The sequence below is a fragment of the Coregonus lavaretus genome (assembly GCF_964263955.1).
Source record: "Coregonus lavaretus genome assembly, contig: SUPER_35_unloc_1, whole genome shotgun sequence".
In the NCBI taxonomy this organism is placed as follows: domain Eukaryota; kingdom Metazoa; phylum Chordata; class Actinopteri; order Salmoniformes; family Salmonidae; genus Coregonus; species Coregonus lavaretus.
In genome coordinates, this window is record NW_028167181.1 from 854,584 (window position 1) to 871,616 (window position 17,033).

Below are 17,033 nucleotides of genomic sequence, written 5' to 3' on the forward strand. Positions count from 1 at the left end.
GTAACGAGTTCAAACAGGTGCAGTTAATACAGGTAATGAGTGGAGAACAGGAGGGCTTCTTAAAGAAAAACTAACAGGTCTGTGAGAGCCGGAATTCTTACTGGTTGGTAGGTGATCAAATACGTATGTCATGCAATAAAATGCAAATTAATTACTTAAAAATCATACAATGTGATTTTCTGGATTTTTGTTTTAGATTCTGTCTCTCACAGTTGAAGTGTACCTATGATACAAATTACAGACCTCTACATGCTTTGTAAGTAGGAAAACCTGCAAAATCGGCAGTGTATCAAATACTTGTTCTCCCCACTGTATATTGGATTGCAGCATGTTTGACGTAAATCATTGTTTTGGTTCACCCTGTTCTTCATGATGTGTGGTAAGAGGAGAATAACCTGAAATGTACACAGGGTTTCAGTTGACAATAATCTTGGAGCATTTTGGGGGAAGGAAAACACACACATACATTTTAGAAGGATTCAAACATTTTTAAAGGTCTTGGATACAAGAGCACTTTAAGGATACCAAAAGCACCTTCTCCACACAATTAGGCTGCCCATAACTGCTGAAACCGAGCAGTACTGTCACGACTTCCTCCGAAGCTGCCTCCCCTCCTTGTTCGGGCAGGCTTCGGCGTTCGTCGTCACCGGCCTTCTAGCCACTGCCGCTCCATATCTCATCATTCCATTTGTCTTGTCTTGTCAATTACACACACCTGGTTCGTATTCCCCTCATTAGTATGTGTTTAAGTGTTCCCTCTGCCCCCTTGTCCTTGTGGGTGATTGTTTCATGTGAGATGAGTGGAGCTCAGTGGAGCTACCTGTACTTTGTATTGCCAGGGTATATTTTCCCTGTGTGCCTGTATTTGTTCCAGTGCGCCTGTGTTGCGCACTGGAACACCCACACTCGTTCAGAGCCCTCTGCTGTGCACTGTACCCTACCCATCTACTTTCCTGATCACATGGTAGTTCCCCAGTGTAAGGGCTAGTCGATCAGGCGCAGCTGGGAACTTTATGGACAGGGCATTCTCACACAGTTTAGGCATTTCATTGGTTCCCCTATCCATTCCACTCCCCATCAGAGCACTTGATAGTCGACCATTAGGGTCCGGGTTTGTTAGGGAAGTTACAGCACCAGTCACCATGATTACCCACGAGACTCATTGTGAGCAAGTCACTTTTTTTTATTATTGAGTCTCCTGCTTTCCCTGTGGGATTAGGAATCCCTTGGTTAGCACTCCACAACCCCACCTTCTCATGGCCGCAGAGGGTTCTCACGGGGTGGTCGCGAGAGTGTCAGGGTAGGTGTCTAGGTAATTCCATTGGTGCAACCACGGTGGAATGTCCAGACAGTACCTCCACCGTGCGTATTCCCCCCTAATACCTCGATTTGGCGCACACGTTTTCTAAAACGCAGGCAACCAAGTTACCACCTCATCGGGCGGGGGATTGTGCGATAAACCTTCGGGTAGGCGCTGTGCCTCCCAGGAGTCATGTGTATCCCCTGTCACAGGCTGAAACGGAGGCTATGGAAACATACGTCACCGAGTCTCTGTGCCAGGGGTATATACGTCCCTCCACTTCACCCGCCTCCTCGAGTTTCTTTTTTGTGAAGAAGAAAGACGGCGGTCTGCGCCCTTGCATTGATTATCGACCACTGAACAAGGAGACGATACGATTTAGTTATCCTCTCCCCCTCATTCCTTCAGTGATCGAACTAATGCATGGAGCGCGCTTCTTCACCAAATTAGATCTCAGGAGTGCGTACAACCTGGTGCGTGTTCGAAAGGGGGATGAGTGAAAGGGGGATGACTGGCATTATTAATACCTGGTGATGCCCTACGGTTTGATGAATGCTCCATCCGTCTTCCAGTCCTTTGTGAACGAGGTGTTTCGGGACATGCTTGGTCGTGGTGTAGTGGTCTACATTGATGACATTCTGGTGTATTCCGTTACGCGCGCCGAGCATGTGTGCCTGGTTTGCAAAGTGCTGACCCGGCTGTTGGAAAATGACCTTTATGCCAAGGCAGAAAAGTGTCTGTTTTTCCAGCAGTCGGTCTCCTTCCTCGGATACCGCATTACCACCTCAGGTGTGGAGATGGAGGGAGATCGCATTTCAGCCGTGTGTAATTGGCCGACTCCAACCACGGTTAAGGAGTTGGTGCGCTTTCTTGGTTTCGCCATCTACTATCGGAGGTTTATCCGGGGCTTTGGCAAGGTCGCAGCTCCCATTACATCTCTGTTGAAGGATGGGCCGTCCCGGCTCTGCTGGTCTGCTGAGGCTGACAGGGCTTTCAGTAACCTGAGGGGTCTGTTCACCTCAGCCCCAGTACTGGCCCACCCCGATCCATCACTACCATTCGTAGTGGAGGATGTTTGTATGTGTGCTTTAACTCCGGGTGTAAAACACAGAAGAGATCATGGTTTGCAGGATACCTGAGGGCTAGGTTGTATTTCGTGGGTAGAACTTGCAGCCTCGCCTTAACAGTAAAGGTGAGAATGTCCTCGCCAATAGCAGTACTCAGGTACATCGTACACACACACAGGCTGTCTTTTCAAATCAAATCAACTTTATTTGTCACATGCGCCGAATAGAACAGGTGTAGACCTTACAGTGAACTGCTTACTTACAAGCCCTTAACCAACATTGCAGTTTTAAGAAAGATAAGCGTTAAGAAAATATTTACTAAATGAAGTAAAATAACAATAACGAGGCTATATACTGGGGGTACCGGTACCGAGTCAATGTGCGGAGTACAGGTTAGTCGAGGTAATTGAGGTAATATGTACATGTAAGTGAAAGGGAAAGGGGGATACCTAGTCAGTTGTACAACTGAATGCATTCAACTGAAATGTGTCTTCCGCATTTAACCCAACCCCTCTGAATCAGAGAGGTGCAGGGGACTGCTTTAATCGACATCCGGGGAACATTGGTAGGTAGGGGTAAATTGACTATGCATAGATAATAAACAGTGAGTAGCAGCAGCGTAAAAAAAGAGGAGGTCAATGCAAATAGTCTGGTTAGCCATTTGATTAGCTGTTCAGCAGTCTTATGGCTTGGGGGTAGAAGCTGTTAAGGAGCCTTTTGGACCTAGACTTGGCAGTCCGGTACCGCTTGCCATGTGGTAGCAGAGAGAACAGTCTATGACTAGGGTGGCTGGAGTCTTTGGCAATTTGTAGGGACTTCCTCTGACACTGCCTGGTATAGAGGTCCTGGATGGCAGGAAGCTTGGCACCAGTGATGTACTGGGCCGCACGCATCACCCTCTGTAGCGCCTTGCGGTCGGATGCCGAGCAGTTGCCATACCAGACGGCGATGCAACCAGTCAGGATGCTCTCAATGGTGCAGCTGTAGAATCCCTTGAGGATCTGAGGACCCATGTCAAATAGGCATTGTCGTGCCCCCCTCACGACTGTCCTGGTGTGTCTGGACCATGACAGTTTGTTGGTGATGTGGACACCAAGGAACTTGAAGCTCTCGACCCGCTCCACCACAGCCCCATCGATGAGAATGGGGGCGTGCTCGGCCCTCCTCTTCCTGCAGTACACAATCATCTCCCCTGTCTTGATAACGTTGAGGGAGAGGTTGTTGTCCTGGCACCACACCGCCAGGTCTCCGACCTCCTCCCTATAGGCTGTCACATCATTGTCGGTGCTCAGGCCCACCACCGTTGTGTCGCCGGCAAACTTAATGATGGTGTTGGAGTCGTGCTTGGCCACGCAGTCGTGGGTGAACAGGGAGTACAGGAGGGGACCAAGCACACATCCCAGAGGGGCTCCCGTGTTGAGGATCAGTGTGGCAGACACACTGCCGCCCACCTGGGGGCGGCCCATCAGGAAGTCCAGGACCCAGCCGCAGAGGGAGGTGTTTAGTCCAAGAGTCCCTAGCTTAGCTTTTTGTATGTGGTGTGGGATTATTCATCATGTTGTGTTCTTGTAGACTCTAGAACTCCCAAAAAGCCGTACAGTGAAATTATAGACTGTCATTAATAATACTAGATGTGATTTGTTATGCATCAATCAAGACTCTGGAGGTAAAAGTACCCAACAATTATACAACGTCATTGCTGAGAATAAAACGCTGCAGGCGAGAGGATGTATACATTTAAAAAGGACAACAACAGCAACACAGTACCAAGTCAAAGCTACAATAGAGAGAACTGCACATTATACATCAAGCAGAGTGAGTTGGGAAAGTCAGGAAAAGTCAGTTAAAAAGTTTGTAAAATATATTTTAAATCATGTAGCCCTTTACACTCGTACCTGTATATGAGTTGAAAATGGCAGATTTGGGCACTAATAAGTGCCTAAATTGGAATGTAGTGGCTATACAGTAAGGGTTCTGGCTCTGCGCTTCACAGCGCTGTATGGGTTTTGACTGACAGCCATTCTGAACTTGAGCACCGCTCGCAACAAGAAGTTGCCTCCATACCTTTCAGTAATTGTGCAACTTTTGCAAATTTTTTGTTGTCTGGGTGAGGGGAACTGCTGTACATTAAGAGGACTGGATGTATTTTGAAAGATGAGACATGGAAGATTATAGTAAATACCGCTTTGATGTCATACAAGCAAGCCAAACACCTGTGAGTCCATATACAGTGTCAACGTTTATGATCACTATGTTTGATGTACAGTTGCAAGATGACATGGCGTTATATCCTGGGTTCTTCTGAACAGAATGAGCCTATGTTTGTTTACTGGGAAGAAAATTCACTGCATCACACGCACCTGAATGCACGCATGAGTCTTGACTCCTTTCTGTGCGCACCAAAATTACGATCTGTTTCCTTGTGAAAGCTTAACACTCTAAGATCGTATTTTATAACTTAGCTAGTTATGTTGGCAATAGAACAAGCTTTCAAATCATGCCCACCTGACCCTGATTGTGATTTATAATGGACTGTTTTTGGATTGCGTAAACAACAACAGTAATTGTGTGATGGCGGGATGGAGGGCTGTGTTCCAAACAAAACAGCTACAAGTGTGCTAGTTCCTCAGCGGCACAGCTAGGACAGCTCACAAATGTACCTTTATAGTTTAAGACTTTTCTTTGAGTCATAAAAGTGCATTGAAATTGCTTAGGAACTGTGCACACTTTGGAGAGGTGTGTGGCCACTTGGAGACACCAGTTAATCTTCTCACTCAAACCCTTGTCATTTTTGTCTTATGTTGCACCTACTCCACATTTTCCAGGAATATTCTATCATGTTACTGAATGTATCCAGAGTATTTTCAGATTTCGTTATCAACAAATGCAGCGAAAAGTACACTAAATGTAAAATGCAGATCAAATCAACAGTTTGGATTCAGTCTTGTGTCAAGTGAACTGTTTTTCCATTATCTCCAAACTGTTCCCTTTCAATTGCTACAATGGTTATGCATTTTCATATTTCTTCTGTAAGAAACATCTCAATATAGCCCTATCCATATAGGCCAATTCCCACGAGGGTAAAAGGTGAAAGTGTCTAAAAGTTGGACTTTAGCAGGCTTTTTACATTTAACCCCTTTGCTTCAGTGTTGTACTGTAATAACCTATTAAGACACAGTTCATCAAAAATACTGTAGTCAAACTAGTATTTTCTTCCAGTTCAGCCAAAGATCAGTGCCTTGCAAAAGTATTCATCCCCCTTGGCGTTTTTCCTATTTTGTTGCATTACAACCTGTAATTTAAATGGATTTCTATTTGGATTTCATGTAATGGACATACACATTATAGTCCAAATTGGTGAAGTGGAATGAAAAAAATAACTTGTTTCAAAAAATGCTAAAAAAAAAAAAAAAAAGTGGTGCGTGCATATGTATTCACCCCCTTTGCTATGAAGCCCCTAAATAAGATCTGGTGCAACCAATTACCTTCAGAAGTCACATAATTAGTTAAATAAAGTCCACCTGTGTGTCACATGATCTCAGTATTTATACACCTGTTCTGAAAGGCCCCAGAGTCTGCAACACCACTAAGCAAGCGGCACCACCAAGCAAGCGGCACCATGAAGACCAAGGAGCTCTCCAAACAGGTCAGGGACAAAGTTGTGGAGAAGTACAGATCAGGGTTGGGTTATAAAAAAATATCTGAAACTTTGAACATCCCACGGAGCACCATTAATTCCATTATTAAGAAATGTAAAGAATATGGCACCACAACAAACCTGCCAAGAGAGGGCAGCCCACCAAAACTCACGGACCAGGCAAGGAGGGCATTAATCAGAGAGGCAACAAAGAGACCAAAGATAACCCTGAAGGAGCTACAAAGCTCCACAGCAGAGATTGGAGTATCTGTCCATAGGACCACTTTAAGCCGTACACTCCACAGAGCTGGGCTTTACGGAAGAGTGGCCAGAAAAAAGCCATTGCTTAAAGGAAAAACAAGCAAACACGTTTGGTGTTCGCCAAAAGACATGTGGGAGACTCCCCAAACATATGGAAGAAGGTACTCTGGTCAGATGAGACAAAAATTGAGCTTTTTGGCCATCAAGGAAACGCTATGTCTGACGCAAACCCAACACCTCTCATCACCCCGAGAGCACCATCCCAACAGTGAATTATAATGGTGGCAGCATCATGCTGTGGGGATGTTTTTCATCGGCAGGGATTGGGAAACTGGTCAGAATTGAAGGAATGATGGATGGTGCTAAATACAGGGACATTCTTGAGGGAAACCTGTTTCAGTCTTCCAGAGATTTGAGACTGGGATGGAGGTTCACCTTCCAGCAGGACAATGACCCTAAGCATACTGCTAAAGCAACACTTGAGTGGTTTAAGGGGAAGCATTTAAATGTCTTGGAATGGCCTAGTCAAAGCCCAGACCTCAATCCAATTGAGAATTTGTGGTATGACTTAAAGATTGCTGTACACCAGCGGAACCCATCCAACTTGAAGGAGCTGGAGCAGTTTTGCCTTGAAGAATGGGCAAAAATCCCAGTGGCTAGATGTGCCAAGCTTATAGAGACATACCCCAAGAGACTTGCAGCTGTAATTGCTGCAAAAGGTGGCTCTACAAAGTATTGACTTTGGGGGGATGAATAGTTATGCATGCTCAAGTTTTCTGTTTTTTTGTCTTATTTCTTGTTTGTTTGACAATAAAAAATATTTGTCATCTTCAAAGTGGTAGGTATGTTGTGTAAATCAAATGATACAAACACCCAAAAAATCAATTTTAATTCCAGGTTGTAAGGCAAAAAATAGGACAAATGCCAAGGGGGGTGAATACTTTCGCAAGCCACTCTATAGTTCACTGTAGTTCCAAATAAGGGAAGAGCTTTCTGACGTTTGTAATGTCTTCAGCACTCCATTCGAGCTGGTTAGGCATAAGGGGAAGTACAAGTATGCCTGAAACTGAAAGATAATGGTTGGTTGTGTTTTATGATAAATTACCACACATTGTCGTGTTATTGCGCATACTTTCCTTCCTGTGTGTCCCAGCAGTAAACCTGTGGCTCCTATAGATCCATTTTCTCCTTGTCACTTTAGTGTCTGTTTTTAGCTGAAGTGACAATAAGATTTGAAGTTAAGACTGTATACAATGTTTCCTATACAATTCCAGCTGCCATATGCCCTCTCCTACAGGACTGAAATTCAGCGGGAACACATGGGTGCTTTGGGAGTTCTCATAGTGAAACTCATTTTAACACACTCTTAGAAAAAAGGGTTCCGAAAGGTTTTTTTGTGGTGTGATCTGGTTCTACCAAGATGCGTTTTGATTGGAAGAACCCTTTTTGGAAGAAAGGGTTTTTTGATGATTCTTTGGAAGGCCAAAAGGGTTCTTTGGAAGGCAAGAAGGGTTCTACATACAACCATATATCATATTTCCAAGCATGCTCTATTACAGGGTGATTTTCAGAATTGTTTGTTTTAATGTGTTTTTACATGAACATTGATTGGTTTAATAATTTTATGCTACACAAAGATAAATAACATATTTATTTTTAAACTAAAACAATCAGTTAGTAGTTGGACTTATTGCACCTGTTACTGAGATGGTTGTTCCGGTTTAGATCATTGAGGTAGTCTCAGTATTCAAACTTCCCTACCCTGGCAATGTTTCTGAATGCAGGTTGCGGTTGATTAAAAACATTTCGTAACTCTGGCAGGATTCCAATAGGAATTACACATCACTTTGCAAGCCAGCATGATGTGACTTGCAGGCCTGACGTGGCCTATAAACCAGGGGTTTCCTAACACCACTAGGGTTAGGGTTTAACTAGGCCGTCAACGAAACGCCTTATGATAGATAGATCTCTTCATAAATAATTTGATTTTAAAGGCTGGTGGAACCATTCATAGTGGGTTCTAAGAATAACCTTTAGATGATAAAATGGTTATTGGTAGAACCATATACAAGGGGTTCTACGAAGAACCCTACATGGTAGACCCTCTGCAAAGGGTTCTACCTAGCACCAAAAAGGGTTCACCTACGCTGACAAACCGAAGAACACTATATGGTTCTACTTAGCATGTAAACATTCTCTTTGAGCTCAATTCCCTTTGATTTGACTGTGTTCCCAGAGGGATTTTTCCATCTTATTCCACCTCCGTTATCTTATACAAAGGTGTTGAGAAGTTTCAGAAACAGGTTTCTCTTATGGCTTGCCCTGGCTCTATCCCTTTTAAAGGGGAAAATGAATGATTGATTTTCACAAGATGAAGGTTTTATGTGTCCATAAAAGGAAGTTGAGCCCTTTATTTGGAGGGGGAAGCGAGGTTCTGGAGATTGTTCTAGTTTAAACAGAACTTGACAGCCGGCCCAACACACACACACAATGCTTTTTCATGTTTGAATTAAGCGAAATAGGGATAAATACTTTGCCTTGGAGGATCCTGTGTTTTTCCATGACGGGAAAGGCATAGAGAATAAGTTACAGTACTCATTATTTTCTAGCAAGCGATATAGGATCTCAGTAAAAACTGGTAGAATCCACTAAGACGCACACACACACACACACACACACACACACACACACACACACAGAGGACAAGTAACCTCTGTAACAATGACTTTAGAAACACTACTAACAAATGCATGTGGTAGTGATTAAATCGGAGTAATTGCATTGTTGATAAGCGCCGTCAATGAAAAGTGCCTGAGATTGAAATGGGTAGCATGTGGAGTATGTTGGTGAGTTATAATGACTGTATGCTTGGTTTATTCTTTCTTTCTTTCTTTTTCAGCTTTCCTTCATTCCCCCCATCAGCCAGTGTATACAGCCACAAAGCACGGGGTGATAGGCTTTTCCAGAGCAATAGCGGTGAGTTCTAACACACACACCCAAACCTCTCCTCAAGTACCCCTAGCCGTTCCACATACAGTGTATTCGGAAAGTATTCAGACCCCTTCCCTTTTTCCACATTTTGTTACGTTATAGCCTTATTCTAAAATATATATATTTTTACATTTCCTCATCAATCTACACACAATACCTCCATAATGACGAAGTGAAAAAAGGTTTTTAGAAATGTTTGCAAATGTATTACAAATAAAAAACAGAAATACCTTATTTACATAAGTATTCAGACCCTTTGCTATGAGACTCGAAATTGAGCTCAGGTGCTTCCTGTTTCCAATGATCATCCGTGAGATGTTTCTACAACTTGATTGCAGTTCACCTGTGGTAAATTAAATTGAATGGACATGATTTGGAAAGGCACACACCTGTCTATAGAAGGTTCCACAGTTGACAGTGCATGTCAGAGCAAAAACCAAGCCATGAGGTCTAAGGAATTCTCCGTAGAGCTCCGAGACAGGATTGTTTCGAGGCACAGACCTGGGGAAGGGTACCAAAAAATGTCTGCAGCGTTGAAGGTCCCCAAGAACACAGTGGCCTCCATCATTCTTAAATGGAATAAGTTTGGAACCACCAAGACTCTTCCTAGAGCTGGCTGCCCGGACAGGGGAGAAGGGCCTTGGTCAGGGAAGTGACCAAGAACCCGATGGTCACTCTGACAGAGCTCCAGAGTTCCTGTGTGGAGATGGGAGAACCTTCCAGAAGGACAACCATCTCTGCAGCACTAGACCAATCAGGCTTTATGGTAGAGTGGCCAGACGGAAGCCACTCCTCAGTAAAAGGCACATGACAGCCCGCTTGGAGTTTGCCAAAAGGCACCTAAAGGACTCTCAGACCATGAGAAACAAGATTCTCTGGTCTGATGAAACCAAGATTGAACTCTTTGGTCCAAATGCCAAGTGTCAGGTCTGGAGGAAACCTGGCACCATCCCTACGGTGAAGCAGGGGATGTTTTCAGTGGCAGGGACTGGGAGACTAGTCAGGATCGAGGGAAAGATAATTGGAGCAAAGTACAGAGAGATCCTTGATGAAAACCTGCTCCAGAGCGCTAAGGACCTCAGACTGGGGCAAAGGTTCACCTTCCAACAGGACAATGACCCTAAGTACACAGCCAAGACAACACAGGAGTAGCTCTGGACAAGTCTCTGAATGTCCTTGAGTGGCCCAGCCAGAGCCCGGACTTGAACCTGATCGAACATCTCTGGAGAGACCTGAAAATAGCTGTGCAGCAACGCTCCCCATCCAACCTGACAGAGCTTGAGAGGATCTGCAGAGAAGAATGAGAGAAACTCTCCAAATACAGGTGTACCAAGCTTGTAGCGTCATGCCAAAGAAGACAATTTGCAAACATAAAAAAAAACTGTTTTTGCTTTGTCATTATGGGGTAATCCATTTTAGAATAAGGCTGTAACGTAACAAAATGTGGAAAAAGTCAAGGGGTTTGAGTACTTTCCAAATGTAATTATTGGGACAGTGAAGCTTTTTTTTCTAGTGCTTGGGACAAATTCACTTATGTGTATTAAAGTAGTAAAAAGTTTAGTAGTTGGTCCCATGTTCCTAGCACGCAATGACTACATTTTATTTTTTGCTGTTTTGTTTTGGTTGTGTTTCAGATTATTTTGTGCCCAATAGAAATTAATGGTAAATAATGTATTGTATCATTTTGGAGTCACTTTTATTGTAAGTAAGAATAGAATATGTTTCTAAACACTTCTACATTAATCTGGCTGCTACCATGATTACCATGATTACAGATAATCCTGAATGAATCGTTGATTTAGTCATTGTGAGCGATTTAATATGGGAACAAATACTAAACTTTGGACTATTTTAATACACGTATAAGTGAATTTGTCCCAATACTTGGGGGATAAAATGGGGGACTATGAACAAAGAGTGCTGTAATTTCAAAACGGTTCACCCGATATGGATGAAAATACCTTCAAATTAAAGGTGACAATCTGCACTTTAACCTCATAGTAATTGTTTTAGTTCAAATCCAAACTTTTGGAGTACAGAGCCAAAATAAGAAAATATTATTCACTGTCCCAATACTTACGGAGGTCACTGTATGTAATCCAAAACCAGTGCACCTGATTTAAGTAATGAAGGGCTTGATGATTAGTTGACCAGTTGAATCAGGTGTTGTACTAGAATACATGATATGTGGAATGGCTGGGGGTACTCCAGGAAAGGCTTGGAAAACAGTGGCCTAGACACATTCCTTTGCCCTGGGTGATTACGCTTGACCGTGTTCAGACATGTTTGTGCTCCTCTCCCTCTTTCACTCACACACACACACACACACACACACACACACACACGCACACGCACACGCACACACGCACACACACACACACACACTGGCATGTTGCTCCTTTCACAACCACACACACACACCCTGACACGTCTGTGTTCCTTTCCTCTCCCCGTTCAGGATGCAGCAGAGGTGGAGAACTATGGTGTGAGGATCAACACCCTGTGCCCTGCCTTCGTGGACACCCCTCTCCTGCGGTCCGTGGAACACGAGGACAACATGGGCAAGTTCGTCAAGTTCAAGGATGACTTCAAAAGGAGCATGCACAAGTTTGGAGTGCTTCAGTGAGTTCATATACATGTTGTGTAGAAGTCGCCTCATTTCTCTCTCAATATCTAGCACATTCTTTATAACTCAGATTTACAGAAAGCCTATGTGGTGTATTTAGGATACTGCTTCAGATTCATGTATACAAGTGTTGTTTATACCTAAACAAGTCAGCACAGATCTAGAATCAGCTTACATGGCCCTGTGAGACTACCCAAATACTAACTCCATTCTAGGGCATGCAGTATTACTTTATCTGGAGTAGCAAGGCTTCCCTAATCAGTGTCGATTTCCTCCTTAAATCCTCCCTCCACATAGTATGTGTGGGAGGCCATGGAGGTTGTTATCCCTCAATTTCTCTGTCTTATTTGGAGAGAGCAGAGAGGGGGCCTTGGAGAGAGCAGAGAGGGGGCCTTGGAGAGAGTAGAGAGGGGGCCTTGGAGAGAGCAGAGAGGGGGCCTTGGAGAGAGCAGAGAGGGGGCCTTGGAGAGAGCAGAGAGGGGCCTTGGAGAGAGCAGAGAGGGGGCCTTAGAGAGAGCAGAGAGGGGGCCTTGGAGAGAGCAGAGAGGGGGACTTGGAGAGAGCAGAGAGGGGGCCTTGGAGAGAGCAGAGAGGGGGCCTTGGAGAGAGCAGAGAGGGGGCCTTGGAGAGAGCAGAGAGGGGCCTTGGAGAGAGCAGAGAGGGGGCCTTGGAGAGAGCAAAGAGGGGGCCTTGGAGAGAGCAAAGAGGGGGCCTTGGAGAGAGCAGAGAGGGGGCCTTGGAGAGAGCAGAGAGGGGGCCTTGGAAAGAGCAGAGAGGGGGCCTTGGAGAGAGCAGAGAGGGGGCCTTGGAGAGAGCAGAGAGGGGGCCTTGGAGGCTTCCTGGTGTGTTTGTTGGTGTGTGTCTTGTCCCCTCTCTATGGCATTGACCTCCTGTGTTTTGAGTGTTTTGGAGGACATCAGAAATGGCTAAGGTGTTCTACTTCAAAAGCAAACGGCGGTAGGGATATACAGGTACAAACGTTGAGGGGTATTCTGAGGAAAGACTACCTTTCTTTATCAACATTATTTGAAATGATTAAGTTTGCTACAGTATGCATCCTAAACATGCAAAGCCAAATATTAAGAAATACAGTGTGGTTGAGGTAAGATGCACTTGAAATGATATGCAGGGCAAGTTTTATTTATTTATATCTGAATGCACTTCAGTCTTGAATGCTTACATTTACGCAGCTCAGCTGCTTTAAAGTACAGTATTTCGCAATACCCTGTCCAAGCTGTTTGGCCTGGGGCAAGGTGATTTGATAAATCTGTTGGCTAGAGCGTCAAAAAGAGGCCTTTTTAAATGTTGATCTTGTATCTGTTTCAGCCAGGAAATTGTTGTATTTAGTTACATCATATTTCAGGAATTTTCCTGATATAATCATGAGGGCATTTTCCAACCTAAATTGTTAGCTAGTCCAATTCAATCCCCCAAATCTTCAGGAATTGAAAGAGAATGTATGGTCATGGCTCTCTCTCTTTCCTGGGTCGTGTTTATTAAACACCAAGCGGAAGAAAACCGAACGAACCAGGGAGGGACGATCTGGACTCGTCCAAAATGAAACACATTTTCCCACTGTGTTCCCTCCCTAACACGACCCTGTTATCTCTCTATCTTGTGATCTCTATCCCCAGGCCGTCACTGATCGCAGAGGGAGTGTTGCGTCTGATAACTGATACCAGTCTAAACGGCGCCGTGATGAAGATCACCTGCTCCAAAGGGATCCACTTCCACACCTACGAGCCCCTGTCTGCCTGAGAGGAACAACACTGAATACCGTCGGATTTCTGTCACCCACCCAGACAAAGGAACTTAAAGTTGTCGGAGTGGTATGGAGTCATTCAGAAAGTAGGCCCATGTGTCTATGGATCCTATAGGGGGAATTGGTAGAAATGTAGGCCCATAGAATTAGGAATTAGAATAGTCATTTAATGGGATCTCTATGTGTATGCCTAAATTGGATGTAACCAATATTCCAGTAGTCTCACTTAATGGGTGTGAACAGCGGTAGACAAAGAGGGCTTAGTATTCGGGTTTCCCTCATCATAAAATCCTCCAGTTGATTTGACTAGTATGAGAGAGACTTATTCTTGCAGGTACACATTGACTGCTATAATGACACCTTTTATCTTTAAATGTACAGTGTACATTTCTGTGTTTTAAGATTTTTTTGATTACCGTATTTTCCACACTATAAGGCGCACCAGAGTATAAGCCGCAGCAGCTAAATTGAATGATATTGAATGATGTGTACATATATAAGCCGCACTGGACCATAAACCGCAGGTGTTTTAATGTTTAATTACCATATGTAAGGGTTCGTGCACAGAGGGGATTGTCGGGAAAGAGACAAACTGTCTCGCTCTCGTAATGTTTGTCTGTCTTGCTCTCGTTCTGTCTCTCGTTCTGTCTCTCGTACCACTCTCGGTTCCACTTTTACTTTTGCGCGCTACCTGTCTCACTCTTTTCCAGCCTCCAGCTGCTCCTGCTGGAGCCCGCCGCTTAAAGGTGGGGGGCGCGGACCGGTCATAGAGCCCATAGAGTTAAAGTTGGTGGACTGTAACCTGTCAAATCCATAGATTTAGGAGGTCTTCTAGGGGCCGTTAGCTGTAAAAATCCATAGATTAGCCGCACCGTTATATAAGCCGCAGGGTCGAAAAATTGGAAAAAAGGCGCGGCTTATAGTCCGAAAATTACGGTAAATGCTTTTATATTAATCTACAGTGAGGGAAAAAAGTATTTGATCCCCTGCTGATTTTGTATGTTTGCCCACTGACAAAGAAATGATCAGTCTATAATTTTAATGGTAGGTTTATTTGAACAGTGAGAGACAGAATAACAACAAAAAAATCCAGAAAAACGCATGTCACAAATGTTATAAATTGATTTGCATTTTAATTAGGGAAATAAGTATTTGACCCCCTCTCAATCAGAAAGATTTCTGGCTCCCATGTGTCTTTTATACAGGTAACGACCTGAGATTAGGAGCACACTCTTAAAGGGAGTGCTCCTAATCTCAGCTTGTTACCTGTATAAAAGACACCTGTCCACAGAAGCAATCAATCAATCAGATTCCAAACTCTCCACCATGGCCAAGACCAAAGAGCTCTCCAAGGATGTCAGGGACAAGATTGTAGACCTACACAAGGCTGGAATGGACTACAAGACCATCGCCAAGCAGCTTGGTGAGAAGGTGACAACAGTTGGTGCGATTATTCGCAAATGGAAGAAACACAAAAGAACTGTCAATCTCCCTCGGCCTGGGGCTCCATGCAAGATCTCACCTCGTGGAGTTGCAATGATCATGAGAACGGTGAGGAATCAGCCCAGAACTACACGGGAGGATCTTGTCAATGATCTCAAGGCAGCTGGGACCATAGTGACCAAGAAAACAATTGGTAACACACTACGCCGTGAAGGACTGAACTCTTGCAGCGCCCGCAAGGTCTCCTGAGTGGCGCAGTGGTCTAAGGCACTGCATCGCAGTGCTAACTGTGCCACTAGAGATCCTGGTTCGAATCCAGGCTCTGTCGCAGCCGGCCGCGACCGGGAGACTCATGGGCGGCGCACAATTGGCCCAGCGTCGTCCAGGGTAGGGGAGGGAATGGCCGGCAGGGATGTAGCTCAGTTGATAGAGCATGGCGTTTGCAACGCCAGGGTTGTGGGTTCAATTCCCACGGGGGGCCAGTATAAAAAAATATATGTATTCACTAACTGTAAGTTGCTCTGGATAAGAGCGTCTGCTAAATGACGTAAATGTAAAATGTAATGTAAATGTCCCCCTGCTAAAGAATGCACATATACATGCCCGTCTGAAGTTTGCCAATGAACATCTGAATGATTAAGAGGAGAACTGGGTGAAAGTGGTGTGGTCAGATGAGACCAAAATGGAGCTCTTTGGCATCAACTCAACTCGCCGTGTTTGGAGGAGGAGGAATGCTGCCTATGACCCCAAGAACACCATCCCCACCGTCAAACATGGAGGTGGAAACATTATGCTTTGGGGGTGTTTTTCTGCAATGGGGACAGGACAACTTCACCTCATCAAAGGGACGATGGACGGGGCAATGTACCGTCAAATCTAGTGTGAGAACCTCCTTCCCTAAGCCAGGGCATTGAAAATGGATGGGGATTCCAGCATGACAATGACCCAAAACACACGGCCAAGGCAACAAAGGAGTGGCTCAAGAAGAAGCACATTAAGGTTGTGGAGTGGCCTAGCCAGTCTCCAGACCTTAATCCCATAGAAAATCTGTGGAGGGAGCTGAAGGTTTGAGTTGCCAAATGTCAGCCTCGAAGATCTGCAAAGAGGAGTGGGACAAAATCCCTCCTGAGATGTGTGCAAACCTGGTGGCCAACTACAAGAAACGTCTGACCTCTGTGATTGCCAACAAGGGTTTTGCCACCAAGTACTAAGTCATGTTTTGCAGAGGGGTCAAATACTTATTTCCCTCATTAAAATTCAAATCAATTTTATAATAACATTTTTGACATGCGTTTTTCTGGATTTTTCTGTTGTTATTCTGTCTCTCACTGTTCAAATAAACCTACCATTAAAATTATAGACTGATCATGTCTTTGTCAGTGGGCAAATGTACAAAATCAGCAGGGGATCAAAAACTTTTTTCCCTCACTGTATGAATATGCATATTATTTTCTTGATATTTATTGCTCAGATTCCTTCCCTTGGGACCAGAAATGGCAAAGTGACGTACTGTACCTCATTACCCAATGATGAAATGGAAATGTTATCAGAAAGCACAATAATATCAACATATCTTTACAATTCAACCAAAATAACTGTAGTTTATTTATGATACAATAGCATACTTTATTATCATAGAATATGTGTACATTATATTTTTGTTGTCTGTCAGACAATAAACTTTGACTTGATTACAAGCTCCTTTCCTCTTTTCATTATTTTGTTACATGACTGTTACATTTCTACATTTTAGTAATTTAGCAGACGCTCTTATCCAGAGCGACTTACAGTTAGTGAGTGCATAAATTTTCATACTGGCCCCCCTTGGGAAACAAACCCACAACCCTGGCGTTGCAAGCGCCATGCTCTACCAACTGAGCTACAGGGGACTAAGACAGTATCTGTAACACAGTAATGCAGGTTTATCAGGCAGAAAGAAGACTCCT

At 44.2% G+C, this 17,033-nt stretch overlaps 1 protein-coding gene across 1 annotated transcript in view; it reads left to right on the top strand.

Moving 5' to 3' along the window:
- The window catches only part of hpgd (15-hydroxyprostaglandin dehydrogenase), a 35,948-nt gene extending 19,164 nt beyond the window's left edge, over nt 1–16,784 (top strand). Inside the window, exons 5-7 of the mRNA XM_084188494.1 lie at nt 9,165–9,241; nt 11,715–11,878; nt 13,517–16,784. Coding sequence (XP_084044620.1) covers nt 9,165–9,241; nt 11,715–11,878; nt 13,517–13,640 — 365 coding nt within the window. The 3' untranslated portion in view covers nt 13,641–16,784. The remainder of the gene's footprint in view (nt 1–9,164; nt 9,242–11,714; nt 11,879–13,516) is intronic.
- The last annotated feature ends 249 nt before the right edge of the window (nt 16,785–17,033 follow it).